The sequence below is a fragment of the Taudactylus pleione genome, unplaced genomic scaffold (genome assembly GCF_031769625.1).
Source record: "Taudactylus pleione unplaced genomic scaffold, aTauple2 ptg001289l, whole genome shotgun sequence".
In the NCBI taxonomy this organism is placed as follows: Eukaryota; Metazoa; Chordata; class Amphibia; order Anura; family Myobatrachidae; genus Taudactylus; species Taudactylus pleione.
The window spans coordinates 555,839-568,904 of record NW_028285689.1 but is presented as its reverse complement, the minus strand read 5'-3'; the positions used below and the strand labels follow the sequence as shown (position 1 = coordinate 568,904).

Sequence of the window (13,066 nt, the reverse complement as noted above, 5' to 3'; positions counted from 1 at the left end):
TCTTCCCACCTTCCGAGTCTCGCGGGTTTTGGATCCTATATAAGGTACCCACGTCGGCGCCATTTTCTCACTCGGCTGTGGACAGTGAAGAGGGAGGGTGGGAGTTAGGGCTGTGTAGTGTAGTGTAGTGTAGTGCTGCTGTTGTCCACTACTTCAAAGTCCATAGGGGCTGGCTGTGTTGTGCTGTGCTGCTGTTGTTAATAGGGGCTGTGTCCACTACTTCAAAGTCCATAGGGGCTGGCTGGACTGTGTTGTGCAGTCAGTTCTCCATAGGGGCTGTGTCCACTCCAAAGTCCTGTGCAGTGTCCCAGTCCTAAAGAGGTGCTGTAGTGTTGTCCAGGGGGTGCTCTGTCCATCAGGGGTGCTCCCCCCAAGTGCTAAAAAAATAATATATTTTCTGTGTTTGTGAATTGTGTGCGCAGTAGCCGCATGTGCATCAACAAAGTAGTGCCAAGCGTGCGCCTGTGTCATAAGTAAAGGGCCAGCTGGCTTGACCGTTAAAGGGTGCTGTAACCCCCAAAGTACACTCCAGTCCAAACCAAAAAAAAATTTATTTTCTGTGTTTGTGAATTGTGTGCGCAGTAGCCACACTTGCATCCTCAAAGCAGCAGCGACAAGCGTGCATCTGTCTGTTAAAGGGTGGTGACACCCTCAAAGTGTGCTACACAAACAATAAAAATATTCTTCTTCTTTTTTCTGTCTTTGTGAATTGTGTGGGCACCTGCATCCTTAAAGCAGCAGCGACAAGCGTGCGTCTGTCTGTTAAAGGGTGGTGTAACTCACGAAGTGCTCCAAAAAATAAAAAACTATTTTTTTAATGTGTTTGTGACTTGTGTGCGATGTAGCCGCACTTGCATCCTCAAAGCAGCAGCGACAAGCGTGCGTCTGTCTGTTAAAGGGTGGTGACACCCTCAAAGTGTGCTACACAAACAATTAAAATATTCTTCTTCTTTTTTCTGTCTTTGTGAATTGTGTGGGCTGTAGCCGCACCTGCATCCTTAAAGCAGCAGCGACAAGCGTGCGTCTGTCTGTTAAAGGGTGGTGTAACTCACGAAGTGCTCCAAAAAATAAAAAACTATTTTTTTAATGTGTTTGTGACTTGTGTGCGATGTAGCCGCACTTGCATCCTCAAAGCAGCAGCGACAAGCGTGCGTCTGTCTGTTAAAGGGTGGTGACACCCTCAAAGTGTGCTACACAAACAATAAAAATATTCTTCTTTTTTCTGTCTTTGTGAATTGTGTGGGCTGTAGCCGCACCTGCATCCTTAAAGCAGCTGCGACAAGCGTGCGTCTGTCTGTTAAAGGGTGGTGACACCCTCAAAGTGTGCTACACAAACAATTAAAATATTGTTCTTTTTTTTCGGTCTTTGTGAAATGTGTGGGCTGTAGCCGCACTTGCTTCCTCAAAGCAGCAGCGACAAGCGTGCGTCTGTCTGTTAGAGGGTGGTGTAACCCTCAAAGTGTGCTCCACAAACAATAAAAATATTCTTTTTTTTTTTCTGTCTTTGTGAATTGTGTGGGCTGTAGCCGCACTTGAATCCTCAAAGCAGCAGCGACAAGCGTGCGTCTGTCTGTTAAAGGATTACATCGGTGACAGCATCCAAGTAGGCATGTCAGACAGTCCGTACCTGTACTGGCAGGAAAAAGAAGCAATTTGGAGGTCCCTGTACAAACTGGCTCTATTTTACCTGAGTTGCCCCCCCTCCAGTGTGTACTCCGAAAGAGTGTTTAGTGCAGCCGGGAACCTTGTTAGCGAAAGGCGTAGGAGGTTGCTTCCACAAAATGTGGAGAAGATGATGTTCATAAAATGAATGATCAACTCTTCCAGGGAGACCAGCCTCCAGAACGTACAGAGGGACCTGTGGTTCCAGCAGGGACGAATTAATACTCTGTGAGGATGAGGATGTACATAACACTGAAGAGGGTGAGGAATCTGTGGATGAGGAGGATGAGGACGACTTCTTGCCTCCGTAGAGCCAGTTTGTGCAGGGACAGATTAATTGCCAGCTTGTTTTGTGGGGGCCCAAACGAACCAATCATTTCAGCCACAGTTGTGTGGCAGACCCTGGCGCTGAAATGATTGGTTTGTTAAAGTGTGCATGTCCTGTTTATACAACATAAGGGTGGGTGGGAGGGCCCAAGGACAATTCCATCTTGCACCTCTTTTTTTTCTTTGCATTATGTACAGTTTGTGGCCTAGTTTTTCAATGCCATCCTGTCTGCCACTGCAGTTTCACGCCTAGATGGGTCACGTGTTTGTGCCGCCCACTCGTGTCGCTTAGCATAGTCATCCAGCTACCTCGGTGCAACCTTTTGGACATAAAAACACTATTGTGAGGTGTGAGGTATTCAGAATAGACTGGAAATGAGTGGAAATTAAGGTTATTGAGGTTAATAATAGCATAGGAGCAGAAAAACACACAAATTCTGTGATTTTAGCTGTTTTTATGCTTTTTTTCAAAAAAATACAGATCCAAAACACAAAACCCAGAACCCAAAACACGGAAGGGTGGTTTTGGCAAAACCAATCCAGATCCAAAACACGAAGAAAGATCCAGATCCAAAACCAAAACACAAAACACGAAAAGTGGCCGGTGCACACCCCTAGTCCAAACCAAAAAAAAAATTATTTTCTGTGTTTGTGAATTGTGTGCGCAGTAGCCGCACGTGCATCAACAAAGTAGAGCCAAGCGTGCGCCTGTGTCATAAGTAAAGGGCCGGCTGGCTTGACCATTAAAGGGTGCTGTAACCCCCAAAGTACACTCCAGTCCAAACCAAAAAAAAAATTATTTTCTGTTTGTGAATTGTGTGCGCAGTAGCCGCACGTGCATCAACAAAGTAGTGCCAAGCGTGCGCCTGTGTCATAAGTAAAGGGCCGGCTGGCTTGACCGTTAAAGGGTGCTGTAACCCCCAAAGTACACTCCAGTCCAAACCAAAAAAAAAATTATTTTCTGTGTTTGTGAATTGTGTGCGCAGTAGCCGCACGTGCATCAACAAAGTAGTGCCAAGCATGCGCCTGTGTCATAAGTAAAGGGCCGGCTGGCTTGACCGTTAAAGGGTGCTGTAACCCCCAAAGTACACTCCAGTCCAAACCAAAAAAATATATATTTTCTGTGTTTGTGAATTGTGTGCGCAGTAGCCGCACGTGCATCAACAAAGTAGTGCCAAGCGTGCGCCTGTGTCATAAGTAAAGGGCCGGCTGGCTTGACCATTAAAGGGTGCTGTAACCCCCAAAGTACACTCCAGTCCAAACCAAAAAAAAAATTATTTTCAGTGTTTGTGAATTGTGTGCGTAGTAGCCACACGTGCATCAACAAAGTAGTGCCAAGCGTGCGTCTGTGTCATAAGTAAAGGGCCGGCTGGCTTGACCGTTAAAGGGTGCTGTAACCCCCAAAGTACACTCCAGTCCTAACCAAAAAAAAAAATATTTTCTGTGTTTGTGAATTGTGTGCGCAGTAGCCGCACGTGCATCAACAAAGTAGTGCCAAGCGTGCGCCTGTGTCATAAGTAAAGGGCCGGCTGGCTTGACCATTAAAGGGTGCTGTAACCCCCAAAGTACACTCCAGTCCAAACCAAAAAAATATATATTTTCTGTGTTTGTGAATTGTGTGCGCAGTAGCCGCACGTGCATCAACAAAGTAGTGCCAAGCGTGCGCCTGTGTCATAAGTAAAGGGCTGGCTGGCTTGACCATTAAAGGGTGCTGTAACCCCCAAAGTACACTCCAGTCCAAACCCCTCAAAAAATTATTTTCTGTGTTTGTGAATTGTGTGCGCAGTAGCCGCACGTGCATCAACAAAGTAGTGCCAAGCGTGCGCCTGTGTCATAAGTAAAGGGCTGGCTTGACCATTAAATGGTGCTGTAACCCCCAAAGTACACTCCAGTCCAAACCAAAAAAATAATTATTTTCTGTGTTTGTGAATTGTGTGCGCAGTAGCCGCACGTGCATCAACAAAGTAGTGCCAAGCGTGCGCCTGTGTCATAAGTAAAGGGCCGGCTGGCTTGACCGTTAAAGGGTGCTGTAACCCCCAAAGTACACTCCAGTCCAAACCAAAAAAAAAATTATTTTCTGTGTTTGTGAATTGTGTGCGCAGTAGCCGCACGTGCATCAACAAAGTAGTGCCAAGCGTGCGCCTGTGTCATAAGTAAAGGGCCGGCTGGCTTGACCGTTAAAGGGTGCTGTAATCCCCAAAGTACACTACAGTCCAAACCAAAAAAATATATATTTTCTGTGTTTGTGAATTGTGTGCGCAGAAGCCGCACGTGCATCAACAAAGTAGTGCCAAGCGTGCGCCTGTGTCATAAGTAAAGGGCCGGCTGGCTTGACTGTTAAAGGGTGCTGTAACCCCCAAAGTACACTCCAGTCCAAACCAAAAAAATATATATTTTCTGTGTTTGTGAATTGTGTGCGCAGTAGCCGCACGTGCATCAACAAAGTAGTGCCAAGTGTGCGCCTGTGTCATAAGTAAAGGGCCGACTGGCTTGACCGTTAAAGGGTGCTGTAACCCCCAAAGTACACTCCAGTCCAAACCAAAAAAATATATATTTTCTGTGTTTGTGAATTGTGTGCGCAGTAGCCGCACGTGCATCAACAAAGTAGTGCCAAGCGTGCGCCTGTGTCATAAGTACAGGGCCGGCTGGCTTGACCGTTAAAGGGTGCTGTAACCCCCAAAGTACACTCCAGTCCAAACCAAAAACAGATATATTTTCTGTGTATGTGAATTGTGTCCGCAGTAGCCGCACGTGCATCAACAAAGTAGTGCCAAGCGTGCGCCTGTGTCATAAGTAAAGGGCCGGCTGGCTTGACCGTTAAAGGGTGCTGTAACCCCCAAAGTACACTCCAGTCCTAACCAAAAAAAAATATATTTTCTGTGTTTGTGAATTGTGTGCGCAGTAGCCGCACGTGCATCAACAAAGTAGTGCCAAGCGTGCGCCTGTGTCATAAGTAAAGGGCCGGCTGGCTTGACCATTAAAGGGTGCTGTAACCCCCAAAGTACACTCCAGTCCAAACCAAAAAAAAAAAATTTTCTGTGTTTGTGAATTGTGTGCGCAGTAGCCGCACGTGCATCAACAAAGTAGTGCCAAGCTTGCGCCTGTGTCATAAGTAAAGGGCCGGCTGGCTTGACCGTTAAAGGGTGCTGTAACCCCCAAAGTACACTCCAGTCCAAACCCAAAAAAAAATTATTTTCTGTGTTTGTGAATTGTGTGCGCAGTAGCCGCACGTGCATCAACAAAGTAGTGCCAAGCGTGCGCCTGTGTCATAAGTAAAGGGCCAGCTGGCTTGACTGTTAAAGGGTGCTGTAACCCCCAAAGTACACTCCAGTCCAAACCCCCCAAAAAATATATATTTTCTGTGTTTGTGAATTGTGTGCGCAGTAGACGCACGTGCATCAACAAAGTAGTACCAAGCGTGCGCCTGTGTCATAAGTAAAGGGCCGGCTGGCTTGACCGTTAAAGGGTGCTGTAACCCCCAAAGTACACTCCAGTCCAAACCCCCAAAAAAAATATTTTCTGTGTTTGTGATTTGTGTGCGCTGTAGCCGCACGTGCATCAACAAAGTAGTGCCAAGCGTGCGCCTGTGTCATAAGTAAAGGGCCGGCTGGCTTGACCATTAAAGGGTGCTGTAACCCCCAAAGTACACTCCAGTCCAAACCAAAAAAAAAATTATTTTCTGTGTTTGTGAATTGTGTGCGCAGTAGCCGCACGTGCATCAACAAAGTAGTGCCAAGCGTGCGCCTGTGTCATAAGTAAAGGGCCGGCTGGCTTGACCGTTAAAGGGTGCTGTAACCCCCAAAGTACACTACAGTCCAAACAAAAAAAAAAATTATTTTCTGTGTTTGTGAATTGTGTGCGCAGTAGCCGCACGTGCATCAACAAAGTAGTGCCAAGCGTGCGCCTGTGTCATAAGTAAAGGGCCGGCTGGCTTGACCATTAAAGGGTGCTGTAACCCCCAAAGTACACTCCAGTCCAAACCAAAAAAAAAATTATTTTCTGTGTTTGTGAATTGTGTGCGCAGTATCCGCACGTGCATCAACAAAGTAGTGCCAAGCGTGCGCCTGTGTCATAAGTAAAGGGCTGGCTGGCTTGACCGTTAAAGGGTGCTGTAACCCCCAAAGTACACTCCAGTCCAAACCAAAAAAAAAATTATTTTCTGTGTTTGTGAATTGTGTGCGCAGTAGCCGCACGTGCATCAACAAAGTAGTGCCAAGCGTGCGCCTGTGTCATAAGTAAAGGGCCGGCTGGCTTGACCGTTAAAGGGTGCTGTAACCCCCAAAGTACACTCCAGTCCAAACCAAAAAAAATATATTTTCTGTGTTTGTGAATTGTGTGCGCAGTAGCCGCACGTGCATCAACAAAGTAGTGCCAAGCGTGCGCCTGTGTCATAAGTAAAGGGCCGGCTGGCTTGACCGTTAAAGGGTGCTGTAACCCCCAAAGTACACTCCAGTCCAAACTAAAAAAATATATATTTTCTGTGTTTGTGAATTGTGTGCGCAGTAGCCGCACGTGCATCAACAAAGTAGTGCCAAGCGTGCGCCTGTGTCATAAGTAAAGGGCCAGCTGGCTTGACCATTAAAGGGTGCTGTAACCCCCAAAGTACACTCCAGTCCAAACCAAAAAAAAAATAATTTTCTGTGTTTGTGAATTGTGTGCGCAGTAGCCGCACGTGCATCAACAAAGTAGTGCCAAGCGTGCGCCTGTGTCATAAGTAAAGGGCCGGCTGGCTTGACCGTTAAAGGGTGCTGTAACCCCCAAAGTACACTCCAGTCCTAACCAAAAAAAAAATTATTTTCTGTGTTTGTGAATTGTGTGCGCAGTAGCCGCACGTGCATCAACAAAGTAGTGCCAAGCGTGCGCCTGTGTCATAAGTAAAGGGCCGGCTGGCTTGACCATTAAAGGGTGCTGTAACCCCCAAACTACACTCCAAACCAAAAAAATATATATTTTCTGTGTTTGTGACTTGTGTGCACTGTGGCTGCACGTGCATCAACAAAGGAGCAGCGCCAAGCGTGCGCCTGTGTCCCATAAGTAAAGAGCCGGCTGGCTCATTTCTTAAAGGGTGGTGTAACCCACAAAGTGCACTACTCTCCAGCAAAAATAAAAAAATATTTTCTGTGTTTGTGTGCGCTTTAGCCGCACGTATATATCAATATAACATAAATTGAGGACCAAACTTTCTCCGATAAAAATAAAATAGGGAAAGATCAAGAACCACTTCCTCCTAGTGCTGTTGCTGCTGCTGGGAGTTGTTCATCATCCCAGAGAGGAAGTAGGAACATCACTACTTTTACTAAACAATTGACCCTCCAACAGTCCCTAGCGATGAGGATGAAGTACGACAGCAGTCATCCTGAAGCAAAACGTATAACTGAGGCCTTGACTGCTATGTTGGTGTTAGATGTGCGTCCGGTATCCGCCATTAGTGCAGTGGGATTTAGACAATTGATGGAGGTAGTGTGTCCCCGGTTCCAAATCCCGTCTAGATTCCACCTGCATCCTCAAAGCTGCAGCGACAAGCATGCGTCTGTCTGTTAAAGGGTGGTGACACCCTCAAAGTGTGCTACACAAACAATAAAAATATTGTTCTTTTTTTTTCTGTCTTTGTGAATTGTGTGGGCTGTAGCCGCACTTGCATCCTCAAAGCAGCAGCGACAAGTGTGCGTCTGTCTGTTAAAGGGTGGTGTAACCCTCAAAGTGCTCCAAAAAATAAAAAACTATTTTTTTAATGTGTTTGTGACTTGTGTGCGATGTAGCCGCACGTGCATCAACAAAGTAGCAGCGCCAAGCGTGCGCCTGTGTCATAAGTCAAGGGCTGGTTTGGACATCTGGTCCGGACTGAAGGACGTGCCAACAATTTCTGACAAGTCTACTGTCACTGCATATGATACTGTCCTCAAAGCAGCAGCGACAAGCGTGCGTCTGTCTGTTAAAGGGTGGTGACACCCTCAAAGTGTGCTACACAAACAATAAAAATATTGTTCTTTTTTTTTCGGTCTTTGTGAAATGTGTGGGCTTTAGCCGCACCTGCATCCTTAAAGCAGCAGCGACAAGCGTGCGTCTGTCTGTTAAAGGGTGGTGACACCCTCAAAGTGTGCTACACAAACAATAAAAATATTGTTCTTTTTTTTTCTGTCTTTGTGAATTGTGTGGGCTGTAGCCACACTTGCATCCTCAAAGCAGCAGCGATAAGCGTGCGTCTGTCTGTTAAAGGGTGGTGTAACTCTCAAAGTGCTCCAAAAAATAAAAAACTATTTTTTTAATGTGTTTGTGACTTGTGTGCGATGTAGCCGCACTTGCATCCTCAAAGCAGCAGCGACAAGCGTGCATCTGTCTGTTAAAGGGTGGTGACACCCTCAAAGTGTGCTACACAAACAATAAAAATATTCTTCTTTTTTCTGTCTTTGTGAATTGTGTGGGCTGTAGCCGCACCTGCATCCTTAAAGCAGCAGCGACAAGCGTGCGTCTGTCTGTTAAAGGGTGGTGACACCCTCAAAGTGTGCTACACAATTAAAATATTGTTCTTTTTTTTTCGGTCTTTGTGAAATGTGTGGGCTGTAGCCGCACCTGCTTCCTTAAAGCAGCAGCGACAAGCGTGCATCTGTCTGTTAAAGGGTGGTGACACCCTCAAAGTGTGCTCCACAAACAATAAAAATATTCTTCTTCTTTTTTCTGTCTTTGTGAATTGTGTGGGTTGTAGCCGCACTTGCATCCTCAAAGCAGCAGCGACAAGTGTGCGTCTGTCTGTTAAAGGGTGGTGTAACCCTCAAAGTGCGCTCCACAAACAATAAAAATATTGTTCTTTTTTTTTCTGTCTTTGTGAATTGTGTGGGCTGTAGCCGCACTTGCATCCTCAAAGCAGCAGCGACAAGCGTGCGTCTGTCTGTTAAAGGGTGGTGTAACTCTCAAAGTGCTCCAAAAAATAAAAAACTATTTTTTTTATGTGTTTGTGACTTGTGTGCGATGTAGCCGCACGTGCATCAACATAGTAGCAGCGACAAGCGTGCGCCTGTGTCATAAGTCAAGGGCTGGTTTGGACATCTTGTCCGGACTGAAGGACGTGCCAACAATTTCTGACAAGTCTACTGTCACTGCATATGATACTGTCTTCAAAGCAGCAGCGACAAGCGTGCGTCTGTCTGTTAAAGGGTGGTGACACCCTCAAAGTGTGCTACACAATTAAAATATTGTTCTTTTTTTTCGGTCTTTGTGAAATGTGTGGGCTGTAGCCGCACCTGCATCCTTAAAGCAGCAGCGACAAGCGTGCGTCTGTCTGTTAAAGGGTGGTGACACCCTCAAAGTGTGCTACACAAACAATAAAAATATTCTTCTTCTTTTTTCTGTCTTTGTGAATTGTGTGGGCTGTAGCCGCACTTGCATCCTCAAAGCAGCAGCGACAAGCGTGCGTCTGTCTGTTAAAGGGTGGTGTAACCCTCAAAGTGCGCTCCACAAACAATAAAAATATTATTTTTTTTTTTTCTGTCTTTGTGAATTGTGTGGGCTGTAGCCGCACTTGCATCCTCAAAGCAGCAGCGACAAGCGTGCGTCTGTCTGTTAAAGGATTACATCGGTGACAGCATCCAAGTAGGCATGTCAGACAGTCCGTACCTGTACTGGCAGGAAAAAGAAGCAATTTGGAGGTCCCTGTACAAACTGGCTCTATTTTACCTGAGTTGCCCCCCCTCCAGTGTGTACTCCGAAAGAGTGTTTAGTGCAGCCGGGAACCTTGTCAGCAAAAGGCGTAGGAGGTTGCTTCCACAAAATGTGGAGAATATGATGTTCATAAAATGAATTATCAACTCTTCCAGGGAGACCAGCCTCCAGAACGTACAGAGGGACCTGTGGTTCCAGCGGGGACGAATTAATACTCTGTGAGGATGAGGATGTACACACTGAAGAGGGTGAGGAATCGGTGGATGAGGAGGATGAGGATGACATCTTGCCTCCGTAGAGCCAGTTTGTGCAGGGACACATTAATTGCCAGCTTGTTTTGTGGGGGCCCAAACGAACCAATCATTTCAGCCACAGTTGTGTGGCAGACCCTGGCGCTGAAATGATTGGTTTGTTAAAGTGTGCATGTCCTGTTTATACAACATAAGGGTGGGTGGGAGGGCCCAAGGACAATTCCATCTTGCACCTCTTTTTTTTCTTTGCATTATGTACAGTTTGGGGCCTAGTTTTTCAAACTGCCATCCTGTCTGCCACTGCAGTTTCACGCCTAGATGGGTCACGTGTTTGTGCCGCCCACTCGTGTCGCTTAGCATAGTCATCCAGCTACCTCGGTGCAACCTTTTGGACATAAAAACACTATTGTGAGGTGTGAGGTGTTCAGAATAGACTGGAAATGAGTGGAAATTAAGGTTATTGAGGTTAATAATAGCATAGGAGCAGAAAAACCTTCAAATTCTGTGATTTTAGCTGTTTTTATGCTTTTTTTCACAAAAATACAGAACCCAAAACACGGAAGGGTGGTTTTGGCAAAACCAATCCAGATCCAAAACACGAAGAAAGATCCAGATCCAAAACCAAAACACAAAACACGAAAAGTGGCCGGTGCACACCCCTAGTGTAAATGGAAAGCCTGTGAAAGGGTGGTGACACCCTCAAAGTGTGCTACACAAACAATAAAAATATTGTTCTTTTTTTTTCGGTCTTTGTGAAATGTGTGACCTTGGCCCCTATCAGTAAAGTAACTATTGCTAAAGAATCTTCTGAGAAGGCCAGGTTGAAGTTACTTGTTATGTTGATGCCTTTTCATGTGTTTAACCCAATTGTTTTATAGGATGCTACTGAAGAGCTGAAATTAAATGTTTGTGTAACATAGGAACTGATTCTTCAAGGAACGCAACTGCGAATGCAATAGCGATTAGGCATGCAGTCTTACTGCGATAGTATGCTAATTCATTGTGATCGCAAAGAGGAAATTTGGAGGCCCTTACACAAACTGGCTTTGCTGTACTTAAGTTGCCCACCCTCCAGTGTGTACTCTGAAATAGTTTTCAGCGCAGCCGGGAATCTTGTCAGTGATTGGCGTAGGAGGTTACTTCCCCAAAATGTGGAAAAGATGATGTTCATTAAAATAAATTACAAATTCCATGAGGAAGACCTTTACCAGCAATTAAGTAAAAAAAATACAGAGGCGTCTGTAATGGTGGATTCCAGCGGGGACAAATTAATAATGTGTGAAGAAGAAGAGGATGTACACACTGATGGGGATGACGATGAAGATGATGACATCAAATCTAATGTGGTTGTAAAGCCAGTTAGTGTTTGGCATCATTGCCACCAATGTCCACTGCGCATTGGCAGCTTGCTTTGTGGGGGTCCAAACAAACCAATCATTTCAGCCACAAGTGTCAGTCCCTGTTGCTGAAGTGATTGGTTTGTTACACTGTGAATATCCTGTTACATATGTACAACATTAGGGTGGGTGGGAGGATCCAAGGACAATTCCATCCTGCACCTCTTTTCTTTGCATTATGTGCTGGTTGGGGCATTGCTGTCTGACATTTTTAATGTCATGGTTTATGAATGTCCAGAAATTGTAATGGTCACAGACAGCATCTCCTGCATACCCCCTTTCATTTTTTTAAAGAAAATTCTGAAGCACCAAGTTGATGGGGTGGGCAAATATGAGCAGCAGCAGCAGCAGCAGCAGCAGCACAGAGCGTCTTCCTGCCAGGATATGTGCAATAAAGTGCAAAAACGTTTAATACAAAAACAAAATTGTGTATATTTTTCTCATATACATACATATTTACATGGTGCAAACAGTGCGTAAAGCAGGCTGAGGTAACCTGAAGCACACCACCTGTTGTTGACAAATAACTTCCAGTAGGCCCAGCTAACATCACAGATGCTGGGAGTTGTAGTTCAGCTGGATAACTACAGGCTGCTTTCCTCTGATGTAATCAGCAAGTCTTGGTCCCATTATCCCTAACGATATCCCTGAGTACAGATGCAAGGGCACAGGCCCTGGGCAGATGCACGGGCACACCCAGCATCTGCCCAGGCCATCTTACTGCACAGGCACACCCGGCATCTGCCCAGGGCCATCTTACTGCACGGGCACACCCGGCATCTGCCCAGGGCCATCTTACTGCACGGGCACACCAGGCATCTGCTCAGGGCCATCTTACTGCACGGGCACACCCGACATCTGCCCAGGGCCATCTTACTGCACGGGCACACCCGGCATCTGCCCAGGGCCATCTTACTGCACGGGCGCACCCGGCATCTGCCCAGGGCCATCTTACTACACAGGCACACCCGGCATCTGCCCAGGGCCATCTTACTACACGGGCGCACCCGGCATCTGCCCAGGGCCATCTTACTGCACGGACACACTCGGCATCTGCCCAGGGCCATCTTACTGCATGGGCGCACCCGGCATCTGCCCAGGGCCATCTTACTGCACGGGCGCACCCGGCATCTGCCCAGCACCATCTTACTGCACGGGCACACCCGGCATCTGCCCAGGGCCATCTTACTGCACGGGCACACCCGGCATCTGCCCAGCGCCATCTTACTGCACGGGCACACCCGGCATCTGCCCAGGGCCATCTTACTGCACGGGCACACCCGGCATCTGCCCAGGGCCATCTTACTGCACGGGCACACCCGGCATCTGCCCAGGGCCATCTTACTGCACGGGCACACCCGGCATCTGCCCAGGGCCATCTTACTGCACAGTGGCAGAGCATTCCAGGTGCCAGTCTGACACCACTGTAACCATCAGCCACTACAAGTAATATTGTGACTACACAGTGAAATGGGGCCGTTAATATGACGGGGTGGACGGACAGACTAGAGATTAGTATAGTAATAAAATGTGTTTTGTCGCACTTTTCTCTTCTGCACCATATGGTTAATGGTGCCAGGACCAGTAAGAGCAACCTTGGCAATCGGTTTACCCGCTTCTTAGCCCAATTCCTCCAGGTTTGTCGAGTAATAGCAGTATGCTGAGGGGGCGTTGCCACGATAACGTCATTCAAAGTGAATTGCGTTTCCCCCAGACCGGATTTACAATGGGGTGAGAGGAACTGCACCTCAAGGCCACCCATCAAAATAGGCC

The 13,066-nt window shown here is 46.7% G+C and overlaps 1 protein-coding gene across 1 annotated transcript in view; it reads right to left on the bottom strand.

Moving 5' to 3' along the window:
- The window catches only part of LOC148443366 (diamine oxidase [copper-containing]-like), a 60,156-nt gene extending 47,484 nt beyond the window's left edge, over positions 1 to 12,672 (bottom strand). The window contains exon 1 of the mRNA XM_088462930.1: positions 12,054 to 12,672. Within this exon, the coding sequence (XP_088319056.1) occupies positions 12,054 to 12,672 (619 nt within the window). The remainder of the gene's footprint in view (positions 1 to 12,053) is intronic.
- Between the last annotated feature and the right edge of the window lie 394 nt (positions 12,673 to 13,066).